This window comes from Sciurus vulgaris (genome assembly GCF_902686455.1).
Source record: "Sciurus vulgaris genome assembly, chromosome: 1".
NCBI classification, from domain to species: Eukaryota; Metazoa; Chordata; class Mammalia; order Rodentia; family Sciuridae; genus Sciurus; species Sciurus vulgaris.
In genome coordinates, this window is record NC_136461.1 from 118,082,483 (window position 1) to 118,104,093 (window position 21,611).

General features: G+C 38.9%; 1 protein-coding gene across 2 annotated transcripts in view; it reads left to right on the top strand.

The window, feature by feature from the left end:
• Positions 1-1,045: 1,045 nt before the first annotated feature.
• LOC306643312 (CD48 antigen-like) overlaps positions 1,046-21,611 on the top strand; it is a 47,099-nt gene continuing 26,533 nt past the window's right edge. The window contains exon 1 of one of the 2 annotated variants that reach the window (XM_079109361.1): positions 1,046-1,403. In XM_079109361.1, the coding sequence (XP_078965487.1) occupies positions 1,334-1,403 (70 nt within the window). In that variant the 5' untranslated portion in view covers positions 1,046-1,333. The remainder of the gene's footprint in view (positions 1,404-21,611) is intronic. The other variant, XM_079109360.1, reaches the window with a different exon arrangement.

Consider the following 21,611-nt stretch of genomic DNA (forward strand, 5'->3'; position numbering starts at 1 on the left):
AAATGTGCTCAATTGTCACCTAACAGGAGAAAACAGATAACACTTTTTTCCCCATAACATTCATAATTAGAAGAAAAACAGATTCAAACTCTCTCTTTTTTTTTTAAATTACCAGAAACCACTACTAAAGTTGAAAATAGGATGTGTTCCTCCAAAATCATTAGGAGGCAGAGAAGGCAAAGGAAATAGTCTATTAGTGGTTTATAAACATCTTAGGGCTGTGAAAATGGTTACAAGATTTTAAGCAGGCCATCCTACCATATGTACATTAGTTGATTTGTTTATTGTATAGTTGAAGGCGTATAGTACATAAAAATAAAATATTTGAAAATATGAGATAGTCATATCCATAAAATAAACAATCTTTTCATATCTTGCAGTTCATGATGTCTTCACACAACACTGGCTAATACTTCAGGCCCTGTGTACATTACAGTAAGGGTTATTGTCATCTGCAGCAGAGGCAGTTCTGTATTTCATATGCTTTTCTTGAATATTTTGAATTTTGGGTGTATTTCTTGTCCAATTTAATTGGACCATCTGTTTTGCCTCATAATATACTGATGAAGAACTTATCCCTTGTGGGGGAAGGTCAGCTCTATCTGTTGTTGGTGTGCATTATGTTATTATTTTCAGTCTACCAATATCAGAAGGAGATCTTTTCAAATGAGGCACCCACTGTGTGTAGGTTCCTTCAGTAAGAACCAGGCCCACCAGAGAGCAGTTGTTTGAAATTGATCCTGGACTATGAGGAGCAATCTCACCCTTTACCTTGAGCCTTGAGCGTGTTGTTCACACACACTCAACTGTTCAACTGTTTCACAAACAAAGCACACCAGGGTGCAGGGTGGAGGGGCAGTGGGGATTTGTAACATACTAGGTAAGAGTGCTTTACTACTGTAAATTAAAGGGTTAATTGACAACCCGCCCCTGCTATTTTTTTCTTAGACTACAACCATCTCATATAACCCGCATAGGAGATATTTTACATAGAAAGGTAACTTCTAAAAACTTTATTTTAAAATGCACAGAAAAACATGCCCAGAAGAACTACACAAGACTATTTATGGTGGTTAGTTTTGTGAGGTATGATAACAAGTGATTTTATTCATCTGTATAATTTGCTGTGTTTTCCAAAAATTTTCTCCAGTCAACATCAATTATTTTGGGGTCAGAAAAACAACCTTGTATCTTCAAGTGAGAAGTTCCTTTTGACTCAAATGGCAAGAGAAAACTCCAGCCTGTGTTGAGAGGGTTTAAAAGGATAGGGGACTCAGGGAGAACAGGGCGGGGCGGAGGAGGGGCCGCGTCTCACCTCAGTCCCGGGGCGGTAATGGAAGGCTCCGGCAGCCGCTGCTGGCTCCACATCCTCATCCTGATGCTCCAGATCCTTCTTTTTCTTGGTGAGTAGCAGAACGGGTGGGCGGTGGAGACGGGAGGCTGGAGTCAAGGGTAAGGCAGGTGGGAAGGAGCTGGGGCTTCCGCGGATTCAACCTCCTGATTCACCTTGCGCTTTTGAGGGATGAGGCGAGGAAAAGGGGGCTGGGGACTTTCTGGGATAGCTCCAGTTGTGCCACCCTCAGGCAAATCACTGTCATGCACTGAGTCGCTCTTTGCCTGCTGACCCAAAGGAAACGCAGGCTCACGGGAAAAAACAAAAACAAACAAACAAAACAAAACAAAACCAAGCAGGATGTTTTTCTGACGCCAGAAATAATTCATATTGACTGTAGGAAATTTGGAAAACATAGCAAATGATACAGATGAATAAAAATCACACTTTATCATACCTGACAAAACTAACACCACAGATACTCTTGTATCATCCCTCTTGGTAATTTTTCTGTACTTCAGTAAATTTTTCTTCAGAATACAATTATTTGCTGGACTGTGCTCAGCTACAGCTGCTATCCTGAGAGCAATGTCTTGAGCCCCTAGTTTCTTGCTGCCTTAGCAAAAAAAGACGAAAAAAACAAAAGGAAAAAAAAATTGCAAACACACCCTATTTCCACGACCTACCCAATCCTTCAGCCCACTTCCTTCCTCTACTCCTAGACTGAGTTGGGTTGCAGCACAGCCTTTTATGCACCAGGCTGACGGTGTCTTGGCACCCTGCTCTTGCTGCAAAACCTTGTTATAGATGAAAGAGGGGCTGAGTTCTGCAATCAGACCCACTGGATTCCTACTATTGTTCATAAAACCTTGGGCATGTACCCTGGGACAAATAGGTGTGCCTTTCTGAGACTCAGTTACTTCAGCTGTAAAATGACCCTCTTAAAAGTCACTGCTGGGGAACCTCTTCCCCTACCTTAACCTGGGTAGTCTGGGAGTAGAGGAGCGAAGTAGAGTAACACCTAACTCAAAGTGCTGTTTGGGAGATTAAGGGAAATAGTGCACTTTCCGACCACTGTCTGACATAGGGACTTAAGTGTGTGGTGTTACACTTTTCTATCTTGATGAAAACTTGCAAAAGGATAAAATTAAAAAACAAAACAAAACTTTGTTTTGTAATTAAGGATTTTATCATAATCCCACAGTTTAAAAAGAGACAAGATTTTCCTCTGGGAACCAAAGGGTTGTATTAGTGCAGAGACTGTGCCTTCCTAGGCTTCTCATTACCTGGCCCCTTCTTCAGGTATAGTTCTTAAAAAAAAAAAAAAAAAAAAAAAGAAAGAAAAAGAAAAAAGGAAGAAAGATTGTTGACAAATGAGCAAAGGACATGAACAGATGAAGCTTAAAGAAAAAATTGATAAGTAAAAATGCAAGAGTCATCCTCATAAGTTCTTAACCATGCAAATTAAAAAAAGTAGATGTCATACTTTGCCTATCAAATTAACAGTCCTTTTTGTTTTAAATGAGAACATTCAGTATAGCAATGGAGCAGTGCAACAGGTGTTCTTATATATTATAGCAGTTTTTTAAGTGAGTAAAGTCTTCTTAATAGTCTGTTTGATGTGTCAGAAACATTTGAACATTTAATTTTTTTTTTCATGGTATTTCCACCTCTGGGGTTTAATTTTAAAGGGGGAAAAACAACATCATGCAGTAGAAGCTTTTACACGAAGAAATTAATTTTGGTCTAGTTATAGTAATGAAAAGCTTCAACCAATAAGAAGGTGAGTCACATCTTGTCAAATGATGTTAAGATGGTGAAACGATTGCTTTAGTAAGTGACTTTGGCTGGGCCACTGAGTTTTCCTGAGATGAGAAGATGGAAAGGATTTGGTTAGAAGGAAAGGGAATAAGCACATGTTGAAAACCGGTCATATGCAAGATATGTCCTGGGGATGTTAGAGGCATGATCTCATTCCAGCCTCGCACACTATATGTTAGTTACCTGTGAAGTTTAGTCAAGGATGACGAAGTAGGGAAGAGCCAAGACATTGGAAGATCCCTACTTAGCACCGGCACAGATACTTTGGTTGGGAATCTGGCTTTATACATAAGTCTCCCTAACCCATAAAGTCCCAAGTTTTCAATTCTGCAAATGTTTCAACAAAATCATCAAGAGCATTGAAATAACTTAGGAATCATAACCTAGAGCTTATATATATGTTACCTTAATATTATTGAATTATAATTATTATATCAAAAATATAATTATTATAATATATTTACATAGTGTATAATTATATCATACATTATGTGTATATTTAAGTTTTATGTATAGGTGTTCTGCATCTAGGACAATGTTCTGGGACAATGGGACTAAGTGGGTTCAGTAGATACATTACCCCCATTTAGCATTTGAAGAACTGTAGGCTCTGAGAGGCTAATTAACATGGAGGAGATCGATCATAGATCTAATATGTTTTACACTAGGATTCCAGCTGCTCCAAGACCATGCTCTGCCTCTGCGTGATCTGGCTGTGAAGTCAGTAAACTCTGTGCTGTCTTTGCACTCCCCTGCTGATCTTCCTCCCACAGGGCTCCAACCCTCTTAATTAAAGGACTGCAGGGAGTCGGTGGTGGTGGGGAGAATTCCCAAATGGCCCTCTGCTATTTGAAAGAAATTCAAACTCATAACTCTGTCTTCCCTTTCATGCTCTAGCCTGGAGGAAAGTAATTCCGTTTATAGCTCTCAATAGGGAAACAGCTGCTCCCTTAGTACCTTCCTTCCCTCTGCCTGCCCTGCTGTTTCCTTTCTTGCCAGTGAATACTGTCATTTTCCTGTTTGGGTCATGGGATCTTTGCAGGGGTCAGTGGTTAGTTCAGGAAGTTCCCCTTCTTTTATCTTTTTGAAATTGGTTGATTGATTAATTTTCCCATATTTTTTATTGGTGCATTATAGTTGTACATATTCATGGGATTTGTTGTTACATATTCCTCCAGGCACAAAATATCTAATAATCTAATTTGGCCAATATCACTCCCCAGCATTTCTTCCTCCCTCCCTGCCCCCCAACCCATGGTCCCTTTCCTCTACTGATTTCCCTTTGATTTTTAGGAGATCCACCCCATCTTTGTTTTCCTTTCTTCTCTCTAACTTCTGCTTATGAGAGAAAACATACAGCCCTTAACCTTCCTAGTTTGATTTATTTCACTCAATATGATGTTCTCTATTTCCATCCATTTTCATCCATGCCATAATTTCATCTTTATGGCTGAATAAAATTCCATTGTGTACATACAGCACATTTTCTTTATCTATTCATCTGTTGAGGGACACCCAGGATGGTTCCATCTGCTTTTCTTTTTGAAATGCTAGTTACACTTAGGCTGGCTCCACTGTTCTGCCATTGTATTTATCACCATTCTGAGAAAACTGCGCAGTTGGCAGCAAGCAAACACAGGAAGTCACCTCGGTCTCCAGCTGCCTTCTCATTTGTGTGCTGTTGGTTGCCCAACAACCATTGAGGTTGGAAGTCCCACAGAGGAGAGGCAGCGGTTCCTGCCTCGCCCACGCCTATGCACATGGCTCTCACCTAAGCAGATGTAGGCCAGTCATATCTAGGCTGCCTGGAGCCCTCCATGACGGGGGAGGACAGAGAGGTGGCTGGGTCCCAGTGTCTCTAACCACAATGTACTTTTCTTCCTTTAAATATTGACAAGACAAAAACTGTTTCCTACAAACACTTCTTGGATTAACGCACATTCAGGCCTTTCAAGCCATGATGAACTCATTTATATTTTGAACTGAAAATGACAGAACTACTGAGCCTTTGTCCTTTATTTTCAAAAAATTAAACTTGTATTTTTATATTTTTTTTAAAATGAAACTTTTAAAGCATACAGCATGACAAACTTGGGCTGAGGATATAGCTCAGAGGTGAAGTGCTTGCCTAGTATGTGTGATGGACCAGGGCTCAAAATAAGGAAGAAAACTTTTGGTCAGGGAATGTCTATGTGAAGAGACAAAAATCAAGCTACAGAGTGGGAGAAAATATATGAAAACCTATATCCATGACACAACTAGAAAGTAATCTATCTACAAACCTCCATAAGCTCAACAGCTAAAACAATGGGGTAAAGAGGTATCACCAAGAGGTTATGCAGATGGGAAAGAAGCATATGCAAACATATTCAATATGATTAACTACCAGGGAATACAGCTTAAAACTACAATGAGACATCAACATCCCGACATACTCAACAGAAGGATTAAAATAAAAAATAGTGTCAGCACTGAGTGATGGAGAAGATGCAGAGAATCTAGATCACTCAGTTGCTGATGGGAACATGACACATTGCAGCTTCTCTGCAGATTCTTACAAAGCTAAACCTGAAATTGCCTCTTTAGTCATATTTCACTCAGAAATATAAACAAATTTTAAAAAATATCAAGCATACAGCATTGTATCATAATAGTTATTATTATTATTATCCTCCTCCTCCTCCTCCTCCTCCTCCTCCTCCTCATCATTTTGGTGCTGGGGATCCAACCCAGAGCCTTGTGCAAGCTAAATACACACTTTACCACTGAGCTATACTGTCAATCCTAATCTTGGTTTTGTAAAATTTTGCAAAGAAAAAACTTTATGGACTTGTATTTGCATGTGCCTTCAAGGCAGGGCACAGGATGTCTTTGTGCACTAGCGATGGAGTAAGGGAAGAGCTGTATTCCATTTACTCCTCTCCAGTCTTTCACTCATTATTTGGTTTGATTCTTTTTCTATGTTTTATGGATTTTAGAAGTGTAGTTGGAAGAAAACTGGAAACCAGAAACTCTGGATCTTACAGGGATTGTATCACAAACTTCTCTCAAGTGATTCCTCTCAATTATGTTGTAGTTGGGAACTTTATCTCTCTGTATATAGTGAAGAAGCTTTTCTGTAGCCTGGTGGGAAATACCTTAATACATTTCTTTAAAAGGGAAAGAGAGAAAAAGGGAGAGAGGGAGATCAGGCAGCTCTCAGAATATTCCAGACCATTACAGATACACAGACTCAACTTCACTGGTATGTGAAGCTCTTGATGCTTTTCCTGATGCTTCTGGTTTCTGGAAATTCCCTCATTCCACTGCTTTCCTAAACTCAAACCACATACTTTCTCCTTATTTAGATCTCTGTTTAAAGTCCAGGGAACAAAATTTGATCAATTATGTGTATATATGAACATGCCAATGAAACCCACTCTGTACCAATAAAAATTCCTCTCTTGAAAAATGGAATGCCCCCAAAAGAAATAAAAAACAGGAAATATATACACAAAGGAAGCTAAAATATTTTTTTGCTTATTTCATTCAAATTTAATGAAAACCTCGATGACATTAATCACTTTCTCGGAAAGTATAGTTTAGTGAAAATATAGTTTCTCCAGAAGAGAAAGAAAATCTAAACAAATAATCTAATTTTTAGAAACCCATTAAATTGTCAACAAGCTACTTCTTAGTACATGGCACAGTTTCACAAATTAATTATAACCAATGTTCAGGGAGTAGGTAATTCTATTTTTACCACTATAATTTAACAGTGTTATGCTTACTAGTTAACATAGTTCTGCCAGAGAAAGAAGTGAGGCAAAAAATTTCAAAGGAAAGGGTCATATTGTAATTATTTTGTAATGATTTAATTTTTTTTCAAAAATCTAATGCACTCACAGGAAATTTATTACAAATGTTAGGAGAACTCAGGAAAGGAATGGCATATAAACAAAATAGAGAATTAAATAGATCTGTAACATGATACTAATAACCAGAAAAATGTTTTAGCACTAGAAAAATAAAATGCCTATTTACAAATACAATAGGAAATATGTAAAAGATAGTGATTTCTCTAGTAGGAAAATTAAATTTTACAAAAGTACTTTCTCTTGATGTTAATCTATAAATTAACTATGATCCTACCAAAAAATATTGAGGATTAAAAACATTTCAGACAAGCAGATTCTTTATAGGGAAGTAGGTCGTGAAAACTTCCAAAAATATTTCAAAAAAAAAAAAAAAAAAGCATAATCAGAAGACTAGCTCTGGAAGATATTGAAACATATGTAAATATATTTCCATATGGCAGTGGGGTAACAGCACATGAATAGACAGTACAGAGAAAGACCCAATGAATGGTTTTGAGACAGCTAGCAGCCATCAGGAAGAAAATATAAAACAAAACCAGTTGGATTCACTTCGCAGACCTCAAGCCAAAATATATTCCACAAGGACCGAAGATTTAAATCTGGAAATTTCTATCTGGAAAAGGACAGTGATGATTGTAAAATATCGTGAATGTACTGAATAACACGGATTACACATTTAAAATGATTAAAATGATATTTTAGGTATTTTGCTATGCTGAAATTATCATGCACACAAAACGTTAAACAAACATATTAAAATGAAAAAAAAAAAAAAAAAGAATTTTTTTTTTTTTTTTAACAACCAAGAGTGGGGAAGGCCTTATGTGACAAAACCAAATACAAAAATAGAAAAAAGCCTCTGAAACTGGAAAAAATTAATAAATTAGACAACATAAAAATGTTATTCATGGCAAAAACATTATAAAGAATTAGAAGAAACTCACAAATTAGGAAAAATATTGCAACACGTACACTAAAAGGGAAAATAGGTGAAAAGTACTTGAGATGATCATTATTTGGAAACAATAGAGGATCAAATGCAATAAAGCAATACAATGGAATTCTATGCGGTCTTGCAAAGTTAAGGCAGCTCTTTGTACAGTTATAAAATCGTCGTTAAGATCATTAAGGAAAAAACAAAGGTGAGATCAGAGTGCCTAGTATGTTAGCATCTGTGCAAAAAAGGAGGGGAATTTGATGCATACATTTTCTCTGTATTTGGTAGATTATCTCTGAAAGGGCACAGGAAAATGCAATAAAGGAAGAAAGTCTTTTTCAGGGTTAGTGGTTCTGAGCCTTGGAATTTTGAACCATGTGACCTTATTAGTTATTCCAAACTTCATGAAATTGAAAGACTTAAAGGCTGGAAATGTAACTTGTGCTACGCTCAGTATCTGAGCGGGGCAGGGAAGCAAAAATCACTAAAGGACTTTTCCATAACAAAACAACAGCTGGCGCAGAACCAGCTCTTCATGAATCTCTATCAGTGAAACAGTCAAGTGACTGTTGTCCAGGTGAGGTAGGAGCTGGGGATTCTGATCTTCAGAGACTCATGAATTCCTATGGGTTGGAGTTTGAGGGCAGAACTAGGAGAGCCTGCCGGACCTCCTGGCTCAGAGGCACTGTGAGAATTACACAGAAGGGCCAGACTGTGCCCAGCCCCTGTAGATGGAAGTTCACAGTTGGGGAAAGAAGAGATGATATCTTCTTCCAGTGCATATAGTTGGTGCCATGAGAGCTCCAGGGTGGAGCTGGCCAACCCTCTCCTCACAGCTGGCTTGCTGATGCTCAGGAAACCCTCCTATGTTGACTTGACCACTGAGGGCAAATGGAACCATGGGTAGGCAACTGAAAACACACCTAAGGGGCCTCAATAGCTTTGAGAAAAGAAGACCTTGCAGAATGCCTAGGATAGCGGGGAGGCTAAGGCAGGAGGATTGAAGTTCAAAGTCAGCCTCAGCAACTTAGCAAGACCCTCCCCCCACAATACACCTAGGACAGAACTTTACTGTAATTAGTTAGGAATCATTTGGGTCTTGTTAAATGTGTATTCTGATGCAGCACCTGGGTGAGGCCTGAGATTCTGCATGTCTAACAAGCTGTGAATTGATGCTGATAATTGATGAGACCATACTTTGATTAGCAAAAACCTAGGGGAAACCAGTTAAAGCAACTCTCAATTCTGACTGCATTTTAGAAACACCAGGAGAACAGTTTAAATTTAAATATCTAAGGCCCAACACAGACACAATTAAATCAGAATTTGGGGGGCGGGTGGAAGATCAATCTTTTAAAAGGAGTACAATCAGAATGGAGGAATAATTGTTTAGTATCTCTAGATTTATTTATTTATTAATAGTTTTTTAATTGGTGCATTATGATTATACATAGTAGTGGGATTCATTGTGACATATTTATACATGCACATAACATGATTTTATCAATTTCATTCCCAGCTCTTCCCCTTTCTGTTCCTTTCTCCCTTCCCCTGGTCTCCTTTCTCTACTCACTGTACTCTATTTTTTTAACTTCTTTCTAGCTTCCACATATAAGATAAAACATATGACTCCCTTCACTTTCTGAGTCTTAATTTGCTAAAAAAAAAAAAAAAAAAAAAAAAAATCCAAATAACCTAATCAATAAATGGGCAAATGAGCTACATAGACATTTTTTCAAAAGAAGAAGTTCAATGACCAAAAATATATGAAAAAAATGTTCAGCATTTTTAGCAATCAGGAAAATGCAAAGTAAAACTACACAGATTTTATGTCACCCCAGTTAGAATGGCAATGCTCAAGAAAACAGTAATAAATGCTGATGAGGATATGAGGAAAAAGGAACACTTTATTTTAAAAATCTTTTTTATTGGTTCTTTTTAGTTAGAAATGACAGTAGAATCCATTTCGATATAAATATACAAACATGGAATATATCTTATTCTAGTTAGAATCCCATTCTTGTTGATGTACATGATGGTGGGATTCACTGTGTTGTTTTCATGTATGTACATGGGAAAATTAGTCCCCAAAAGCCAAAGGTTGAATGTTTTCTCTCATCTGTGGAAGTTAACCCACAATAAGAGGGGAGAGTGAGGAGAAGAATAGAGGTTCAGTAGATTAGAAAATGGAAAGACAGGCATCTCGTTGACGTACTGATATAAATTACTTTGGTTATATATACAGAAATGGGATTGCTAGGACATACATCAGTTCTGTTTTTCATATTTTGAGGAAATTCCATACCGTTTTCCATAATGGCTGTGCCAATTTGCATTCCCATCAACAGTGTACAAGGGGTCCCTTTTCTGCACCAACCCTTGCTTTGGTAAGTCACCCTAAATATCTATCTCACTGTGGTTTTAATTTGCATTTCCCTGATGATAGGTAATTCTGAGCATTTTTTCATATGTTGGCCATTTGTATATCTTCTTTTGAGAAATGTCTATTCAGATCATTTGTCCATTTTTAACAATTATAATTATTAACACATAGTAGTTGTACAAATTAAGGGCTTTCACTGTGACGTTTACATATGGTTATGTATTATTCCTCGGTCACATTCACCTTTCTTTCTGCGGTCTCTTATCCTCTTGCCCTTCCCCACTCAGTCTATTCCCTTGCCCTTTTCCTGAAAGCTCCTCTTGCACTTTCAGGTTTCTTTTTCTTTCTCTCTCTCTCTCTCTCTCTCTCTCTCTCTTTTTTTTTTAATTTCCACATATGAGAGAAAACACTCCATACTTGTCTTTCTGTGTCTGACTTATTTCGCTTATTTTGTTATTTAATATAACGTCCTCTGGTTCCATCCATTTTCCTACAAATGACATCACCTCACTCTTCTGTATTCATTTGCTTTTCATTATTTATATATAGTATTGGCGAGTGAACTCAGGGGTGCTCTTCCACAGAGTTATGCCCCTGCCCTTTTTATTTTTTATTTTGAGATAGGATCTCACTAATTGCCGAGGCTGGCCTGGAACTAGTGATCTTCTGTCCCAGCCTTCCCTGGTGCTGGGATTACAGGCATGAGCTACCATGCCAGTTCATTTGTCCATTTATAATTAGATTGTTTTCTTTCTACTGAGTTGAGTTTCTTACATATTTTGTATATCAAATTCTTATCAGATATGTGGCTTGTAAATATTTTCATCCATTCTTTTTTTTAAATTTATTTTTATTATAAACAAATGGGATACATGTTGTTTCTATTGTCATGAAGTAAAGGCATACCATTTGTGTAATCATACATTTACACAGGGTAATGATGTTTGATTCATTCTGTTATTTTCTCCCTCCCCCCAACCCTCCCATTCCTCTTTTCCCTCTATACAGTCCCTCCTTCCTCCATTTTCGCCCCCCTCCCACCCCCCATTATGTGTCATCATCTGCTTATCAGCGAGATCATTCGTACTTTGGTTTTTTGAGATTGGCTTATCTCACTTAGCATGATATTCTCCAATTTCATCCATTTGCCTGCAAATGCCATAATTTTATTATTCTTTATGGCTGAGTAATATTCCATGGTGTATATATATAAGATAATATATATATAGATATATATATAATATACCACAGTTTCTTTATCCATTCATCAATTGAAGGACATCTAGGTTGGTTCCACAATCTGGCTATTGTGAATTGAGCAGCTATGAACATTGATGTGGCTGCATCTCTGTAGTATGCTGATTATAAGTCCTTTGGGTATAGGCCAAGGAGTGTGATAGCTGGGTCAAATGGTGGCTCCATTCCAAGTTTTCTAAGGAATCTCCACACTGCTTTCCAGAGTGGCTGCACTAATTTGCAGCCCCACCAGCAATGTATGAGTGTACCTTTTTCCCCACATCCTCGCCAACACCTGTTGTTGCTTGTATTCTTGATAATCGCCATTCTAATTGGGGTGAGATGGAATCTTAGTGTAGTTTTGATTTGCATTTCTGTTATTACTAAAGATGTTGAACATTTTTTCATATATCTGTTGATTGCTTGTACATCTTCTGTGAAGCGTCTGTTCATATCCTTAGCCCATTTGTCAATTGGATTATTTGTATTCTTGGTGTAGAGTTTTTTGAGTTCTTTATAGATACTGGAGATTAGTGTTCTATCTGAAGTATGAGTGGCAAAGATTTTCTCCCACTCGGTAGGTTCTCTCTTCACATTGCTGATAGTTTCCTTTGCTGAGAGAAAGCTATTTAGTTTGAATCCATCCAAGTTATTGATTCTTGCTTTTATTTCTTGTGCTATGGGAGTCCTGTTAAGGAAGTCTGATCACAGGCTGACATGTTGAAGATTTGAACCTACTTTTTCTTCTATAAGACGAAGGGACTCTGGTCTGATTCCAAGGTCCTTGATCCATTTTGAGTTGAGTTTTGTGCAGGGTGAGAGATAGGGGTTTAGTTTCATTCTGTTGCATATGGATTTCCAGTTTTCCCAGCACCATTTGTTGAAGAGGCTATCTTTTCTCCATTGCATATCTTTGGCCCCTTTGTCTAGTATTAGAAAATTGTATTATTTGGGTTTGTGTCCATGTCCTCTATTCTGTACCATTGATCTACCTGTCTAATTTTGGTGCCAATACCATGCCATTTTGCTACTATTGCTTTGTAGTATAGTTGAAGTTCTGGTATTGTGATACCCCTTGCTTCACTCTTCCTGCTAAGGATTGCTTAGCTATTCTGGGTTTCTTATTTCTTCCAGATGAATTTCATAATTGCTTGCTCTATTTCTGTAAGGTACGTCATTGGGATTTTAATTGGAATTGCATTGAACCTGTATAGCACTTTAGGTAGTATGGCCATTTTGACAATATAATTCTTCCTATCCAAGAACATGGGAGATCTTTTCCATCTTCTAAGATCTTCCTCAATTCTTCTTTCTTCAATGTGTTGTAGTTTCATTGTAGAGATCTTTACCTCTTTGGTTAGACTGATTCCTGAGTATTTTATTTTCTTGAGGCTATTTGCAAATGGAGTTGTTTTCTTCATTTCTCTTTCAGCTGTTTCATCGCTCGTGTATAAAAATGCTTTGGATTTACGCGTGTTGATTTTATAGCCTGCTATTTTGCTGAATTCATTGATGAGGTCTAGAAGTTTTCTGGAGGAGTTTTTTGGATCCTCTAAATATATAACCATGTCATCTGCAAATAGTGACAGCTTAAGTTTCCTCTTTTCCTATTCATATCCCTTAATTTCTTTAGCTGTCTAATTGCTCTGGCTAGTATTTCAAGAATGATGTTGAATAGAAGTGGTGAAAGAGGACATCCCTGTCTTGTTCCCATTTGTTAAAGTGGAATGGTTTCAGTTTTTTCTCATTAAGAATGATGTTGACCATGGGCTTAGCATAAATAGCCTTTACAATGTTCAGATCTTCCTACTACCCCTATTTTTTCTAGTGTTTTGAGCATGAAGGGTGTTGTATTTTGTGAATGCTTTTTCTGCATCAATGGAAATAACCATATGAGTCTTATCCTTAAGTCTATTGACATGATGGATTACGTTATTGATTTACGGAGGTTAAACCATCCTTGCATTCGAGGGATGAGCCCCACTGATTGTGGTGCACAATTTTCTTTCTTTTTTTTTTATTGTAACAAATGGGATACATGTTGTTTCTCTGTTTGTACATGGCGTAGAGGCATTCCATTTGTTAATCATAAATTTACATAGAGTAATTGTTGTTTGATTCATTCTGTTATTTTTTTCCCTTCCCCCACCCCTCCCAACCCCTCTTTACCCTCTATACAGTAGTTTCCTTCCTCCATACTTGCCCCCCTCCCTAACCCTAACTCTAACCCTAACACTACCCTTCCCTCCCCCCATTATGTGTCATCCTCCACTTATTAGCGATATCATTCGTCCTTTAGCTTTTTGAGATTGGCTTATCTCACTTAGCATGATATTCTCCAATTTCATCCATTTGCCTGCAAATGCCATAATTTTATCATTCTTTATGGCTGAGTAATATTCCATTGTATATATACACCACAGTTTCTTTATCCACTCATCAATTGAAGGGCATCTAGGTTGGTTCCACAGTCTGGCTATTGTGAATTGAGCAGCTATGAACATTGATGTGGCTGCATCTCTGTAGTATGCTGATTTTAAGTCCTTTGGGTATAGGCCAAGGAGTGGGATAGCTGGGTCAAATGGAGGGTCCATTCCAAGTTTTCTAAGGAATCTCCACACTGCTTTCCAGAGTGGCTGCACTAATTTGCAAGCCCCACCAGCAATGTATGAGTGTACCTTTCCTCCCCACATCCTTGCCAACACCTGTTGTTGCTCATATTCTTGATAATTGCCATTCTAATTGGGGTGAGATGGAATCTTAGGGTGGTTTTGATTTGCATTTCTCTTATTACTAGAGATGTTGAGCATTTTTCCATATGTTTGTTGATTGCTTGTAGATCTTCTTCTGTGAAGTGTCTATTCATTTCCTTAGCCCATTTGTCGACTGGATTATTTGAATTCTTGGAGTAGAGTTTTTTGAGTTTCTTTATAGATTCTGGAGATTAGTGCTCTATCTGAAGTATGATTGGCAAAGATATTCTCCCACTCTGTTAGGCTCTTTCTTCGCATTGCTGTTTAGTTTCCTTTGCTGAGAGAAAGCTTTTTAGTTTGAATCTATCCCAGTGGTTGATTCTAGCTTTTATTTCTTGTGCATATGGGAGTCCTGTTAAGGAAGTCTGATCCTAGACCAACAAGGTGAAGATTTGGACCTACTTTTTTCTTCTATAATCTGCAGGGTCTCTGGTCTCATTCTGAGGTCTTTAATCCATTTTGAGTTAGTTTTGTGCATGGTGAGAGATATGGGTTTAGTTTCATTCTGTTGCATATGGATTTCCAATTCTCCCAGCACCATTTGTTGAAGAGGCTATCTTTTCTCCATTGCATATTTTTGGCCCCTTGTCTAGTATGAGAAAATTGTATTTATTTGGGTTTGTGTCCGTGTCCTCTATTCTGTACCATTGATCTACCTTTCTATTTTGGTACCAATACCATGCCGTTTTTGTTACTATTGTTACTATTGTAGAGTTGAAGATCTGGTATTGCAATACCCCCTGTTTCACTCTTCCTGCTAAGGATTGCTTTAGCTATTCTGGGTTTCTTATTCTTCCAGATGAATTTCATAATTGCTTGCTCTATTTCTGTAAGGTACGTCATTGGAATTTTAATTGGAATTGCATTGAATTTGTATAGCACTTTAGGTAGTATGGCCATTTTGACAATATTAATTCTTCCTATCCAAGAACATGGAAGATCTTTCCATCTTCTAAGGTGTTCTTTAATTTCTTTCTTTAGTGTTGTATAGTTCTCATTGTAGAGGTCTTTCACCTCTTTTGTGAGATTGATTCCCAAGTATTTTATTTTTTTCGAGGCTATTGTGAATGGGGAAGTTTTCCTAATTTCTCTTTCTGAAGATTCATCACTTATGTATAAAAATGCGTTGGATTTATGGGCATTGATCTTGTAACCTGCTACTTTACTGAATTCACTTATGAGTTCTAAGAGTTTTCTGGTGGAATTTCCAGGTTCCTCTAAATATATAATCATGTCATCAGCGAACAGGGATAGTTTGAGTTCTTCTTTTCCAATTTGTATCCCTTTAATTTCTTTGGTTTGTCTAATTGCTCTGGCCAGAGTCTCAAGAACGATGTTGAATAGAAGTGGTGAAAGAGGGCATCCCTGCCTTGTTCCAGTTTTTAGGGGGAATGCTTTCAGTTCTTCACCATTTAGAATGATATTAGCCATGGGCTTAGCATAAATGGCCTTTACAATGTTAAGGAATGTTCCCACTATCCCTATTTTTTCTAGTGTTTTGAGCATGAAGGGGTACTGTATTTTATCAAATGCTTTTTCTGCATCTATTGAAATAATCATGCGATTCTTGACTTTAAGTCTATTAATATGGTGAATTACGTTTATTGATTTCCTTATGTTGAACCAACCTTGCATCCCTGGGATGAAACTCACTTGGTCATGGTGCACTATCTTTTTAATATGTTTTTGTATGCGATTTGCTAAAATTTTGTTGAGAATTTTTGTGTCGATGTTCATTAAGGATATTGGTCTGAAATTTTCTTTCCTTGATGAGTCTCTGTCTGGTTTAGGTATCAGTGTGATATTGGCTTCATAGAATGAGTTTGGGAGGGTTCCCTCCTCTTCTATTTTATGGAATACTTTGAGGAGTATTGGAATGAGCTCTTCTTTAAAGGTTTTGTAGAACTCGGCTGAGAACCCATCTGGTCCTGGACTTTTCTTTGTTGGTAGGCTTTTGATGACTTCTTCTATTTCAGTACTTGAATTTGGTCTATTTAAATTGTTTATGTCCTCCTCGTTCAGTTTAGGCAATTCATATGTCTCTAGAAATCTGTTGATGTCTTCGAAATTTTTTCTATTTTGTTGGAGTATAGATTTTCAAAATAGGTTCTAATTATGTTTTGCATTTCAATCCTGTCTGTTGTGATATTTCCTTGTTCATTCCAAATTTTAGTGATTTGGGTTTTCTCTCGTCTTCTCTTTGTTAGTGTGGCTAAAGGTTTATCAATTTTGTTTATTTTTTCGAAGAACCAACTATTTTGTCAATTTTTTGTATTGTTTCTTTTGTTTCAATTTCATTGATTTCAGCTCTGAGTTTAACTATTTCCTGTCTTCTACTACTTTTGGTGCTGTTCTGTTCTTCTTTTTCTAGGGCTTTGAGCTGTAGTGTTAGGTCGTTTATTTGTTGAGTTTTACTTCTTTTATTAAATGCGCTCCATGAAATAAATTTCCCTCTAAGTACTGCTTTCATAGTGTCCCAGAGATTTTGATATGATGTTTCTTTGTTCTCATTTACCTCTAAGAATTTTTTAATTTCCTTCCTAATATCTTCTGTTATCCATTCATCGTATAATAGCATATTGTTTAATCTCCAGATGTTGGAATAGTTTCTGTGTTTTACTCTTTCATTTATTTCTAACTTCAATCCATTATGATCTGATAGAATACATGCTAGTGTCTCTATCTTCTTGTATTTGCTAACATTAGCTTTGTGGCATAATATATGGTCTATTTTAGAGAAGGATCCATGTGCTGCTGAGAAGAAAGTGTATTCACTCTTGGATGGATGGTATATTCTATAAATGTCCGTTAAGTCTAGATTATTGATTGTGTTATTGAGATCTATGGTTTCTTTGTTCAATTTTTGTCTGGAAGATCTGTCCAGTGGTGAGAGAGGCGTGTTAAAATCACCTAGTATTATTGTGTTATGGTCTATTTGGTTTCTGAAATTGAGAAGGATTTGTTTGACATACATGGATGAGCCACTGTTTGGGGCATAGATGTTTATGATTGTTATGTCTTGCTGATTTATGCTTCCCTTAAGCAGTATGAAATGACCTTCTTTATCCCTTCTGACTATCTTTGGCTTGAAGTCCACATTATCGGAAATGAGGATGGATACTCCAGCTTTTTTGCTGAGTCCATGTGCATGGTATGTTTTTCCCCATCCTTTCACCTTTAGTCTATGGGTATCTTTTTCTATGAGGTGAGTCTCTTGCAGGCAACATATTGTTGGATCTTTCTTTTTAATTCAATCTGCCAGTCTATGTCTTTTGATTGATGAATTCAGGCCATTAACATTCAGGGTTATTATAGAGATATGATTTGGTGTCCCGGTCATTTGGTTCATTTTTTAAATTTTATTTATTTATTTTTTTGACACGACTTGTTTCCTCCTTTATTTGACAATTCCTTTAGGATAATTCCTTCCTTTGCTGATTTGCTTCTTTGTTTTTCATCTCTTCCTCATGGAATATTTTGCTGAGAATGTTCTGAAATGCTGGCTTTCTTTTTGTAAATTCTTTTAGCTTTTGTTTATCATGGAAGGATTTTATTTCATCGTCAAATTTGAAGGTAAGTTTTGCTGGGTATAAGATTCTTGGTTGGCATCCATTTTCTTTCAGGGCTTGGTAAATGTTGTTCCAGGCCCTTCTAGCTTTTAGGGTCTGGATTGAAAAATCTGCTGATATCCGTATTGGTTTCCCCCTGAATGTAATTTGGTTCTTTTCTCTCACAGCCTTTAAAATTCTGTCTTTATTTTGTATGTTAGGTATTTTCATTATAATATGCCTTGGTGTGGGTCTGTTGTAATTTTGTGTATTTGGAGTCCTGTAAGCCTCTTGTACTTGATTTTCCATTTCATTCTTCAGATTTGGGAAATTTTCTGATAATAATTCATTGAATAAATTGTTCATTCCTTTGGCTTGTTTCTCTAGGCCTTCCTCAATCCCAATAATTCTTAAATTTGGCCTTTTCATGATATCCCATAGTTCTTGTAGATTCTGTTCATGATTTCTTACCATATTCTCTGTTTGTTCAACTTTGTTTTCAAGGTTAAATATTTTGTCTTCAATGTCTGAGGTTCTGTCTTCCAGGTGTTCTGTCCTATTGGATATGCTTTCTATGGAGTTCTTAATTTGGTTTATTGTTTCCTTCATGTCAAGGATTTCTGTTTGTTTTTTTTTTCAATATCTCTAACTCTTTATTGAAATGATCTTTTGCTTCCTGTATTTGCTCTTTTAATTGTCGATTGGTGCGATCATTCAATGCTTGCATTTGCTCTTTCATCTCATCGTTTGCTTCTCTGATCATTTTAATTATGTACATTCTGAACTCCTTTTCTGTCATTTCTTCTGCCATGCTGTCATTGGGTTTTATTGATGTAACATCTAGATTTGTTTGCAGCATTTTCTTTCCTTGTTTTCTCATACTGTTCAGGTTTCAGTGGACCGCTGAGATATTGCAGATTTCCTCTATTGACTACCAATGTCCCTGGAGATTTCTATACATATCCCCCCTTAGCCTTCAGTAGGCTGAAGTCTTAGAGGAAGTTGATAATGCGGTGCAACACAAGGAAGCTGCCTCTCTAGGAGTGGTGGCCTTCAGGTGGGGTATAATCCCTGCTAGTGGGCAGAGGTGCCTCCACTTGTTAACCAATGGTCATCCAAAGGGGACCTAGGCTGCGGGCTGAGGCAAGGCCTATTTGGGCCTGAGTCTCTGGTTTTACCGTCCTTGTGGGGAAACCTCACCTGGCAGGGAAGACTCACCCGGTGGGGAGGTCTCACTGGTCAGTTCCTTCCTAGAGGTTCCCCTCAATTTACAGCTACCGCCTGGGCTGGGCTGCCTTCCTCTGCAAAGTTCCCAGGGGCCCGGCCCTACCTCCTGGGCCTGGGAGCCTCACCCTTCGCAGATGAGTCTCCTTAGGTTGCCCCTCCTCAGAGAATCTGCCTGCAGGTCTGGAACCTTCGCTCCGCCCTAAGCCTGTCTCTGTGCGGCTCTTCCACCAAGAAGCCTCCTAGGTCCTGGGACCCTGCTCTGCACCTAATCGCCTGGCTATGCGGCCCCTCCTCTGAGCAGCCACCTGGGGCCCCGTACAATCGCTCTGAGTCCCAGAGACCCGCCACACGCCTCTTCCTCCAGACCGCCGCCCAGTATTCCGGTGCGGTCACTAGGAATCCAAGAAACTCACTGCGTGCCTCCTCCTCCCACCAACCACCCGTAGCCCTGGGCAATCAATCACTCCAAATCGAAGTGACCCTCCCCGTTCCTCCTCCTTCTCCAGATAACCCCCCGGGTGTTCAGGAGTGGCCGCTCCGAGTGGCTCTGAATCCACGTGACCCGCTGCACGGGTCCCCCGGGCAACCGCCCGGAGCCCTGGCGCGGCCACTCAAGACCAAGCGACCCACCACGCTTCTCCTCCAGGCAGCCCCCCTGCGTTCAGGAGCTGTCACTTTATGTCCAAACAATTCACCACTCGCCTTCTCCTTTGAGCAGCCGCCCGGAGTGCCAATGCAGTCACTGCGAGTCCAAATGACCTGCCGCGCTCCTCCTCCTCCTCGTCCCACTCTTCCGGGCAGGCCTCGGTGTTCAGAAGTGGTCCGAGTCCAAACAGCTCGCCACGCAGCCCCTCCTCTGGCAACCGCCTGTAGCTCTGGTGTAGTCACCCCGAATCCAAGCGGCCACGCTCCTCCTCCTCTTCGTCCTCAGGGCAGGCCCCGGTGTTCAGAAGCGGTCGCTTAGAGTCCAAACAGCTCGCCGCGCAGCTTCTCCTCTGGCAACCGCCCGTAGCTCTGGTGCAGTCACTGCGAATCCAAGTGGCCACATTCCTCCTCTTCCTCCTCAGGGCAGGCCCCGGTGTTCTGAGTCCACACAGCTATCCTCGCCACTCCTCCCCTGGGCAGCTGCCGGAGCCTCAGTGGTGGCTCCAAGTCCCAGCGCTGTGCCGAGCGGCCTCCTTTACGGCGCTTCCAGTTGTCCGAGTTCACTGCTCGAGCGGGGGGAGGGGCGTCTCGCCGGCAGCTCTACTTCACAAAGTTTCCTGCGTTCCGGGACCACCGTCCCATCCAGGACGCCTTCCCAATGGGTGAGAGTCACCCGGCTGCTTTGAGTTGGTCCCAAGTGTCTCAATATCTCCTCTTTTGAATCCTGAGTCCTGGAGCAACATGAAATGCAGCCACCCTCTAGGCCGCCATCTTGAAACCTCCCTCCACAATTTTCTTAATATGTTTTTGGATATGGTTTGCCAGTACTTTGTTAAGGATCTTTGCATCTAAATTCATCAAGGATATTGGTCTAAAATTTTCTTTCATTGACGTGTCTTTTCCTGGTTTGGGTATGAGGGTGATATTAGCTTCATAGAATGAGTTTGGTAGGGCACCCTCCTTTTCTATTTCCTGGAATACTTTGAGACGTATTGGAATGAGTTGTTCTTTGAAGGTCTTTTTGTGTGTGTGTGTGTGTGTGTGTGTGTGTGTGTGTGTGTACTGGGGATGGAACTCAGGGCCTTGTGCTTGGAAGGCAAGCACTCTACCAGCTAAGCTCACACCCTAGCCCTCTCTTTGAAGGTCTTAAGAACTTGGCTGAGAATCCATCTGATCCTTGGCTTTTCTCGGATGGTAGGTTTTTAATGGCTTCTTCTATTTCATTGCTTGATATTGATCTGTTTAAATTGTGTATGTCCTCCTGGTTCAGTTTGGGAGGAGTATCTGTCTCTAGAAATTTGTCAGTGTCTTTGGTCGTTTCTATTTTGTTGAAATACAGATTTTCAAAGTAGCTTCTCATTATGTTCTGTATCTCAGTGGTGTCTGTCGTGATATTTCCTTTTTCATCACGAATTTTAGTAATTTGAGTCTTCTCTCTCCTTCTCTTTGTTAGTGTGGCTAAGGGTTTGTCTATTTTGTTTACTTTCTCAAAGAACAAACTTTTTGTTTAGTCAATTTTTTGAATTGTTTCTTTTGTTTCAATTTCATGGATTTTAGCTCTGATTTTAATTATTTCCTGTCTTCTACTACTTCTGCTGTTATTCTGTTCTTCTTTTTCTAGGGCTTTGAGCTGTAATGTTAGGTCATTTCATTGTTGACTTTTCATTCTTTTCTTGAATGCACTCCATACAATGAATTTTCTTCTTAGTACCGCTTTCATAGTGTCCCATATTTTGATATGTAGTATCATCATTCTCATTGACCTCTAAGAATTTTTTTATCTCTTTCCTGATGTTTTCTGTTATCCATGTTTCATTCAATAGCATATTATTTGGTCTCCAGGTGCTGGAGTAATTTGTGTTTTTTATTTT